At 32.6% G+C, this 10864-nt stretch overlaps 1 protein-coding gene across 1 annotated transcript; it reads right to left on the bottom strand.

Moving 5' to 3' along the window:
* Window positions 1-1313: 1313 nt before the first annotated feature.
* On the bottom strand, window positions 1314-5032 carry LOC129873136 (probable LRR receptor-like serine/threonine-protein kinase At4g37250). Its single transcript, XM_055948164.1, has 2 exons — window positions 3173-5032; window positions 1314-2232 (listed from the first exon to the last, which is right to left on the bottom strand). Exons 1-2 carry the CDS (start codon window positions 4797-4799, stop codon window positions 1547-1549), a joined length of 2313 nt encoding a protein of 770 aa, XP_055804139.1. The 5' UTR covers window positions 4800-5032; the 3' UTR covers window positions 1314-1546.
* Window positions 5033-10864: the final 5832 nt, after the last annotated feature.

The raw sequence follows: 10864 nt of genomic DNA, 5'->3' as shown, positions 1-10864 counted from the left end.
TAACCAAACCAATTTAATCGGTTATTAAATGTCTAAAACCATAACCAAACCAAGTAAAATAATAACCACGGGTTTGGTTATTGTCGGTTTGGTTCAGTTTGATTCGGTTATTCGATTTATGACTTGCCGAGATAATTCAAATATTCTCTCTCTACATTCTTCAAATTCTTATGAAGCTCTTTTTTCCTCACGACCCACAGAGGTTCAAAACAGAAAATGAAACAACTTAAACATTCGGAAAAAAAAGAAAACAATTTAAAATCAATTTAAAATTTGAAAAACTCCTTACAAACCTTCTCAAAATTTGACAATCTTATACTTGGGGTGGAGGAGTTGAGGTTGCTCTTGAGCCTTCACTGTTAGTCTATGACTGTGAGTTTGTGACTTTGTGAGAAACCAACGTGAGAGGAACAAAAATGTAAAAGAAAAACAGATACTAGGGTTTTAAAGTTTTAACTTTTACTTTATGTTGCTGTCTGCTGCTCAAGTGCTTAGTGCTTATTAGAAATTTATGATTTAGAATTGGGCTTGAGAGTTAGGCTAATGGGCTTGGATTGTTGGACTTGGACCGCTGTTTAGTATTTATTAGAATTTATAATTGGGCTTGAGAGTTGGGTTTGGATTGTTGGGCCTTAAAAATAAGTATATTAATATTAAATTAATAATTAAAACGTATAAAATATCTTTAATTATTTATGAAAAACTAATATTATACATATAAATAATTATAAATTTTAAGTATATAATTATCGGTTTGGTTCGGTTATTTATTCGATTATTTTTTTCTATAACCATAACCAAACCAAATATTATCGGTTATTCAAATTTAAAACCAAACCAAACCAAACCAAACTGAATGTCGGTTTTTTTATTCGGTTTGGTTAAATTTTCGGTTTGGTTTTGGTTTTAATCAAAACTGTGAACAACCCTAATTAAAAGTATAAGACTTGGATTACTAGCTCGGCTACAACATTGTAAGTATTTCTCATTATGCTAGTTTATTTGTAGTGTCTCGTTGGCAACAAATAATGTGGTTTTCTTTGTCCTTATTACATGCAGTCAAACATCATCTGAATAAGTACTATTCCAATTCTCTAAAGTCCAAAATGAAATCAATCATTGGTCTTCAAGACATAATATCTTTGTCCACCGAAAGGACATATATATAAAATATAATCAGAAATTAATTTGCTGATGTTTGTGAATATAAAGTTTATGTCCTATGCATTGGTCTTAATATCAATAGCGAAACATGACAAATACTAAACTAGAGATGAAAGACACAAAATAGCCAAAAAAAATACTACCGGTAATTAGCAAACACAGATTAAGTTGTCGGATATTGATAATCCAAAGTCACCGTACCTTTAAAAAAATACAGCACAACGATTACACTAGTCATTATTAAAAAGAAAAACAATGGCTAATACTATATTAAGAGGCCAAACCAAAATAAATTGAAAAAAAAATGGAAAAAGTTATCAGTCTCATTACATACAAGGTCTCTGGTCTCTACAATTGTTGTCCATCTTTTAATCATTGTTCATTAAGGCCCATAATAGTATGGTGAAGTGGTTGAATTAGTTGGAAATTTTTCCAATGCTTGAACCACCTCTCTCATGCCTGGTCTCTTCTGAGGGGTTGGTGATATACAACTATATCCTACTTTCATTAGTGCCAGCAGGGCATCTTCCTTCCCTTCCACGTCAGCACGTATCGCCACGTCAGCCAGCCTCAACACTTTACTCTTCTCTTCCCCTGCTGACCCGACGACTGTAGCAGGTCCCATTTCGTCCGAGACAATCACCTTTCCGGTTAGCAACTCCAGCAACACTACCCCGAACGAGAATACATCCCATTTCGGGTTGGGCTTGAGGCTACGAAGAGACTCGGGTGCATGGTAAGGAGATATCCCCAATGCACTTGGACTTGGGCTTGGAGTAGGCCCAGATGTAAAGTCCTGGAAGCTCTCACGGGATGCTGTGGACCTTTTGCTTCCAAAATTACGAGCCGATCCATAGGTTTTGTGACTGCTATCTCCTGTTACAAGCCTTTCAATTCCAAAATCACCAATCTTGGGCTCCATATCTGCCCCTAGTAAAATGTTACTGGGCTTCAAGTTGCCGTGGACATGCTTCTTTTCATGAATGTAAGTGAGCCCACGGGCCACACCCTTAGCAATCTTTAACCGGATTTCCCAGGGTACGTGACAAGGCGAAGAACCAGTTTTTCCTGAAACCACACGAATGCCCAACTTAGACAAGAGTTCAACTTCTATACAATATCTGTTTTTTGGAATCGAATCCTCACGGTAGTGAACCAACATAACGACTAAGATTCCCACAACATGTGTATATAATTTACACTATGTAAAATGAATAACATACTATAACTGGTTAATAGAGTGAATATTCTTTTAACATTATTGGGGGTGGACAAAAGAAACGTCTTAATCTGATACTTCAGCAAAGCATACTATGGCCTACAGAGCAATAAGTTACAAAAAAAAGGGTAGTCATTTTCCATGCAAGTGACAAGTATAAGAAGGGCGATATTTATGAAATTGTGGGGCGCCCATTTATAAACAGACACGGTTGACTTGCAGTGACGGAACTACCGCTATTTTCCACATTAAAAACAAACACTAAAGTTGCAACGACTCCACCCCAAGGTCCACTATCTCCATTACTTCCCGCGCATTTTAGCATAAATTCATAATATTTTTCTAGGTTGCGCTAAATTTTTTATAAATGTCTGAACTTAATTTGAATGACTTGTTACGTCTTTCTTTTGAATATTAAACTTAACCAAATGTCTTAAAGTACAAACCTACTCCAAACTTTAATATTCCGAAATGTTACAGGGACCACAGTTAATCAATTAAGAATTAGAGATGATTAGGTACAATGTGTACCAGTCAATTTTCTTTCAATTTATTTAACAACCAATGTAGGAGCAAAATAGTAAACATCGTCTCCATATGTTAACTCTAATTATACTGTATAATAACAACAACAAATGCGATTATACTTATATATAAAATACGTAATCACACTTGGTGAGTTAGTGTAACATTATTTGATCTAAACATGAGGTATATGTTTTTTTTTCTTCCTTAATATTTTTTTAGTATGGACTATGGAGACGGTAAAAGTGGGAAAAGAGGACTTACTGTAACGTGCATTGGCAAGGCTACCATTAGGAACGAAATCATAGATGACCAATTTCTCTTCAGCACCCCAATAGAAGCCACGGATTTTAACCAAATTTGTGTGCACCAATTTAGCAATTACCTTCACCTGATTCTCGAAATCTTTAAACCTTTCCACCCCACTTTCACCAATTCGCCGCACTGCCAGTGTAGTCCCGTCTTCTAGCACAGCCTTGTACATAATACTCGACCCACTAGCTCCCAAAATGTAAGCAGATGCTTTAAGCAGTGTTTCCAATTCGAGCTCCCTTTCTCCATCAACCGTTACTAATTCACCTGTTTTCGGTGTTGTATGCACGTGATTATGCTGATGATGACCCAATTGGGATTTATCACTCTCGTCACTTTCTGAATTGGAAGCTTCTGATAATTCGTCGCCATCTCCGTGCCTTTGTTTTTTCAAACAAGTCCATGACCTTAACCAGTTGTATTCTTCTGATGATGCTGACGATGCCCAGTCAAAATCTTTTGCAGTTTCAGCTTCTTTCTTTATGCTATTTTCTATGTTCCTTTTCTTCTTTTTGGCTCGATATACATACATGAAAATCAGTGCTAAAATTCCTACTGCTGCAATATCCCCTGCTATTATGCCTATAATTGTGCCAGTTCTAAGCCCATTTTTGCCTTCTTTTGGAGATTCGGCTGCTGGGTTTGAGTCTATGGTTTTTGGAATGGCTGCAATTGCTGGAGAAGAAGTTGGTTCAACGGAATTTGGCAGAGTTGTTATTGTAGATGGAATTGGGCATAAATTTTTCAGTGGCTTACCACATAATTCAGGATTCCCAGAAAAAGCTTTTCTACTTTGGTTAATGAAAACAATTGATTCTGGAATTGCACCACTGAAATTGTTGTAGGAGAGATCTATAGTTGCATTTGGAGGGATTTTGCTGCTAAATTCTGGTGGGATATCTCCACAAAGTCTATTAAAAGAGACATTAAAGTAACGGAGATGGCTGCCTCCAAAATTAGGAGGTAATGACCCATTAATCAAATTGGACGACAGATCTAAAACTTGAACTGAAACAAACCCAAAAGGAACAGCACCAAAAAAATAATTATCTTTCAAAGAAACAACAGTTAGATTACGAAGCCTAGTCAGATTTGCCGGTAATCTTCCCGCCAAAGCATTGCCGGAGAGGTTAAGAAACTGAAGATTCTTTAAATGTCCGACAAGCTCAGGCAACTGGCCGGAGATTCTGTTGTTAGAAAAATCAAGCCATTGAAGCTCAGGGGCACTAAAGAGAGTGAGAGGAATAGACCCATTAATGGAATTATTAGAAAGATCAAGATTTGTAAGATATTGAATCATACCAAGACTAGAAGGAATAGAACCAAGAAGCTGAGAATTAGGAAGAGACAAATTTGTCACTCGAAGGTTTGGGTCTGAAGCATTTGGATTTCCACAAGCTACCCCTTTCCATGAACATGGTGTTTCATCCCAAGAATTCCAGTTCTGCAGAACACTTGAAGGGTCACTCAGAATATTGTACTTGAAAGTCAGTAACAAAACTCCATCAGTGTTAAGCCCAGAAGCTTGATATTTAAGTAGTAGTAGAAGAAGAAGAAGATCAAAGATTTGGAATTTCATGGTGTCTCTAAATGTTCCCACATCTCTATTTTTTCTACAGAGAGAAAGGAAAAAAAAAACAATTTGAGGAATTGTGAATAGAAAAAAAGTTAGAAGAATAAGTGTGGATTTGTGATACAAAGGGGACCATGTGAAGGGAAGTTGTTAAAATATTGAGAGGAGAAGAACACACAGCTCATCGAAAACCAACCTTCCTCACCAAAATGCTCTGTTCAGACCATGGTAGATAGCATTTAAAGTACTTATGATATACTGCTCTCCATTTCATATTAGTTGTCAAAATTATTAATATATTTATTCTAATTAATTGTCATTTTATAAAACCAACATGAAAATTAATTATTTTTATCCTTTTTTCCTTTTAGTAGTAAATATTTTTGAAATAAAATTAGCTTAGAGACTGTTTGAATTGAAATTCTAAGTTAGAGATTTTTAATTTATTTATATCATTTTAACTTAAAATTAAGTATTTATAAGTATTTTTTTATATTACTCAAACACTTTAAAAGTAATTAAAAATTATTTTAGTTTAAAAACAATTAAAATAAGTCAATTCAAACATGCTCTCTAGTCTTGTTCTTATATATAAAGAGCAATTTAATGTAGAGAAATTGAAATAAAATAGTACTACCTCCGTCCCATATTAGACGGGCACTTCCAATTTTACTCGGTGATTAAGAAATCATTAATATATTGAAAGATTTTACCATTTTGTCATTTATTTATATCAATGCAATATACATAGATTATAGAAATAGCTAGTATTGAGAATTGTTTACATTCAAAATGTTATATTAATTATAGAGGTAAAATAGAAAAAATTTAACTAATTCTATCGTGATTTAGTAAGTGATCAAGTAATATAAGACAAACATTTTTAGTAAGATGCTCATCTAATATGAGACAGAGGGAGTATTCTATTTCGTCCATTTTTATATCACCCTTTAAATCCGATAAATTCAATATTTTGAGTAAGAATGAATATATATACTCACAAATTATGAAACACCTAAATTCATAATCTCTTCATAAACTAGATATTTTGTGGATATATTTTTAAAAATTTGATATAATATTATATTATGATATCATGCTACAAAAAGTTTATTAATACATTTAATTAAATATTAAATTATTTACCATGAGGATCAAGGATTCGTTCTCTGTTTAATACAATTTTTTTTCTTGTTTTCAGAAGAGTAAAAGTTAAGTATTTACTTAAGCATTAATTGCTTTCACCCTCTAGCTCTGTAATTTCCTTTTTTCAAAGCTTACATATATGCTAACGCCTGCCAACACTCATTTCTTACATTGTATATTCCTGTCCAAAAATACAATGTTTAAAGTACTCATAATTGGAAACAAATACTTAATTTAAGCTAATAGGGAATAGCATCTTTCATAGCTAGGTGACACCAAGGTAGAGTTAGATTTTGCAGAACTACTCATTTACACATGGACTTTATAAAATGTATCTTCTTATATAAATGTAATTATTTTAAACATTATTGCTGTCTTATTTAACATTTTCCATGTGACCAACAGAGATTTTTTGCTGCAGATTATTTTCAGAAGTTTTAATGCTGAACACAAGTTGTATATTCTGCTAACGTTGGGATTTATTAAAATCAAAAGTTTCAGACTATACACCTACTAATAGAGATATTACTAAAAAAGGAAAAAATTAATATGAAGTCATCTGGTGGGGGTGGATAGTAATTGTACCTTCATGAAATTAAAAAAAAAATGAATAAATTACACAATTTTGAATAAATTAAATTACATTAACTTATTTTTTGAATATATGGTACTTTTTATAACACAATTTTGAATAAATCACATTAACTTGTTTTTTTTTCAAACACATTCATGAGAAAGGAATGGTTCAACATATTGAAATTCAAAAATAACCTTTTTTATCATTGCACTATTTATTTAAGAACATTAATTTGTATTTTTATTATGAAATCAATAAAGTACATGATCTGTAAAACATGTAATTCATGCAAGGTTAAGAAACTTCTAACAAATCTATCATATAGATAGCAATGTTAGCTAGTTAAGTCATTATATTAATCAACTGATGAACTATTGGGTACAAGTGGTTAGCAAGTCCCAAGTCACATGATATTAGGAAATAGTTTACTTTGAAATTATTATTATTTTTTAGTGAGAAACAATTTGTGTTTGACTAATCAATTTAAAAATATTTTTGATAGAAATAATTTGTGTTTGACTAATCAATTTAAAAATATTTTTGACTAGCAATTTAGTGTTTTGACAAATTAACTTTTAAAAACTGTTTCTAAGTACATTTTCTCGGAAGAAAACTATTTTTAGGGGGAAATTATTTTTCTAGCTTCTGAAAAATAACTTTTGCCACTTTCCAAAAACACTTATTTTCTTTCAAAAAATTGGCAAAACACCTCACTTTTGAAAATCAAACACTTTTGGGCTACCAAAAACTTGAACAAACAGATTATAAATTTGTTTCCGATGCAGTTGGGCTGAAATTGGCTTCTTCTTTCCGAATGTTTCCTTTTTCAAATTGCTTTGTAATGCTTTGATTTAACCCGATATTTTGTCAGAAATAATATCTCTACCTTGTAAGAATAAGATCTCTGAATATACATTATCCTCCTTAAACCTGACCAGTAAAGTTATAGTAGGTATGTTATTATCCTCGTTGAATGCATTTCTGCTGAAATGAATGATAGTATTGATTAGAATCAAGATAGAACTTTGGTTAAATATTGATAAACCTCCGCGGGACTATAAGTTGGCCACTGTTACCAAAAGTTCATGTATATAGTAATAAATTTGGTAGCAAACTAGCAATAGTCCCAAACAAACTAGCAATAAATGACAAGAGTTGATCTCTGATTGCTAGAATTATCAGTACTAAAAATGTTAACAGTTACTATTACGCACAACAATAACTACTAGATGAACAAATCACAAAAGCAAGATGAATATCCCAACTCCCAAGAAAGAAGAAATTAATGAGAGTCTCTTTCTTAAAGCTGAATTCGAAAAATGATTATAGTCGTTCTATTACTCAGAATTTTGTCATGGTGCAAAAATAATACGGACCACTTTAAAACCTTTCGGAATTAGCACTAATTTATCAAAATAATAATGTTTGTGTGAGGATAAATGTTGGCTTCATTGGATCAACCCACACTCAAAGACACTTGAGTTGCTTACCAGCAAAGATTTCTTTGGTCTCTAGTCAACTTCCTAGAACCAAATCACTCCAGACATGTACATGTGTAGTTTGTAACTTTTTAATTATTTTTTTTTTTGGACAAGATCTAATCTTCTGTTAATTACTAGTAAGATTGGGAATCCGATAAATTGTTTTAATTAATTTTTGGAACCTTTCTTTGTGTTCCTTTGCACTTTCTAAAATGGTTGTAGCAGCTTTATCTACTTTTAATTAAAAATCAACAAAAAAGGGGTAGGGTAACCCCTCCCCCACCCTAATTAATTTAGCTAATCTAATCTGTTAACCAAACTTATTAATATTGGTGGACCATTCCTTCTATGGTTTGCCTGCATAATTGGTAGCATTAAGAAAATATTCAGCGTCCGCAACAAGGAAAAGAAAGGGAAAGGCAAAAAGGAAACAAAAAAAAAAGGTTTCTTTTTCTGGATTTGCATATATAATTAAAAATGATTACTCTCTTCCATCCATGGACATGGTTCGTGGTGGATGTCACATTATGCAACAAATGGCGGGAAGCAACCGGGCCCTATATGATTAATTATCATTTTTTTTCATTTTCAAGATGCAACTTTAATTTTTTTAACTAAAAATAATAGAACAATCTCATTCATTTCACCTTAATCATATACGACTTAAAAGAGGATAGAGTAAGGAGCGGGCCAATTGCTTCTTACTTGGTAAGAAAAATGGGATGGACCGGAGAGTGAATTAGAATCTGTTTAAATGGGCATATAAGTTTTGATTTCTTCTTTTGATTAAAAAATAAGCACTTAAAAAAATACTTTTATTTACCCAAATACTATATAAAAAAAATTAAAATAAGCTTTTGGTCATTGTCAGAACGACAAAACTATTGCCCAAAGCCAACTCCTTTTTCGTATGTAAGACTTAAGAAATGAAACAAATTTTACTACCGATGACATGACATCAACTCACGTTCACTATCTTTAGTTGCAAGTAGTATTCTCTTTTATTTTCTTAAAGACGAATTAAACTTTAAAAAAAAGTTTTTTGTTTTCCTGTTAAAAATGAATGCATAATTTGAAGCATGAAGATCAGACTATCTAATTATATATGTTGATCCGTGATATTTCGAGTTTATTGTATCTTCTATTTATCAATCTATACCATGAGTTCCATTTTTTCATTTAACATATATAGAGACAAAACAAGACATTTCACCAGATCCTAGCCAGTGAAAACTTACAAGATAGCTTATAGATCGGTCCCTTATAGATCACAAGAAGTTAAATAATTGGCTGGCCAAACATGGACAGTGTACGTACTTAGCCATTGTCCCATGATATTTTTTTCTTCATTCAGTGTAAAAATAGCTCTGTATATGTTTTCTTTGTAACACGTACATACAAGTCATTGCACACCTCATGTTCATTGTACAGAGATAACTTAGAATTAATAATTGGAGTAATTTTGTAAGTTTTTGGTGTTTGTGCATGTGATGTGGCTTCATATATATATATAGAGCGATCGATCATCCCTTATTAAAGGGATGTTGTCTTGGCGCGATTTGAAACAAAAATACCCGTAGGTCCACTGCTTCATGACTTGATGCTAAATTTACTTACAAAGTTGATCATTCCAATTTTGACCTTGAACGGAGGCCTGTACCCGAATTATAGAGCTACGAGCGATCAAATTCGAACGAACAAAATAACGTTTAATTACTTCCATTTGTCAGATAGAGCTAGTTCATTTGATCGGACGATTATTATAACATAAGTTTTTAAACCTGTTTAAAAAGTTATAATCTAGATTAATGTATGGGGACCTAGCTAGGATTGTTTCAATTCCTTTTGATATTATGTAGCTCAAATCTGTATACTATGTTTTGATATTGAAAATGAGATAGGAGGATAATGACTTCCTAACTGCAAATTAAAATATAGGAAGAAGAAGGCTATTGGTCCGGCCATTCAGGTACAAATTCATATGCAGATAGTTAATTGTGCTGAATGCTGATTGCGGAGCGGAATTTTTTTGAAATTTATGATTAAATTTTTTTTAAAATATTCCTAAAAGAAAATTAAGTTATTTCTAATTTTCCAAAAATAATATTCTTTTTTTGGACAAAGAAGTATATGTTGTAAAGCAAGTCAAAAAGTGGATGTCCATGGAACCCCATAGAGAAATTGCGTGGAAGTTTTATCACTATCTCATTTTGATTCACGTATCCGCACATGTGAGCAGGAGATCCAGAAAATAGCAAATCAAATGCCACATGCATTTATTGATTTGAAACGGATAATTAAGTCACATATCCATGTAGTGAATGTGCCTATCAGGATTGATGTCCCAAAATGACCATCTATTAGTATCATAGCTTCTGAATCCAAACACGCCAGAAGCGTGGTGGTCATTGGGTTCAAAGGATAAAAATTCTAGAAAGATAAGCGTGATAAATAATAAAGATGATACTACAAAAGAACCTCCTGAAGAAGGTCAACATTTGAGTAATCCTGATATTCTTGAAGAAATCAGTGAAATCGAGACTCAAGTGAATGAAGAACTTTCAATATGTTCTACCGATGATGAGATAAATTTAGATCGATCGAAAATTACAATGGATATTGTTTTTGCATATAATGTTGCACTTAACCTCATGTAAGATAGTGAAAGTTTTGAGCCTAAATCTGTTGAAGAATGTCGACGTAGATGTGATTGACCAGAATGGCAAAAGGCAATTCAATCAGAATTAGATTCACTTTCTAAACGTGAGATTTTTGGACCTGTAGTCCAAATCCCAAAGGTGTAAAACCAATTGGCTATAAATGAGTTTTTGTGCGAAAACGAAATGAGAGAAATGAAATTGTAAGAT

Source organism: Solanum dulcamara, chromosome 11 (assembly GCF_947179165.1).
Source record: "Solanum dulcamara chromosome 11, daSolDulc1.2, whole genome shotgun sequence".
Taxonomy (NCBI): Eukaryota; Viridiplantae; Streptophyta; class Magnoliopsida; order Solanales; family Solanaceae; genus Solanum; species Solanum dulcamara.
The sequence above is the reverse complement of the archived record's forward strand: the minus strand, read 5'-3'. Positions and strand labels throughout refer to the sequence as shown.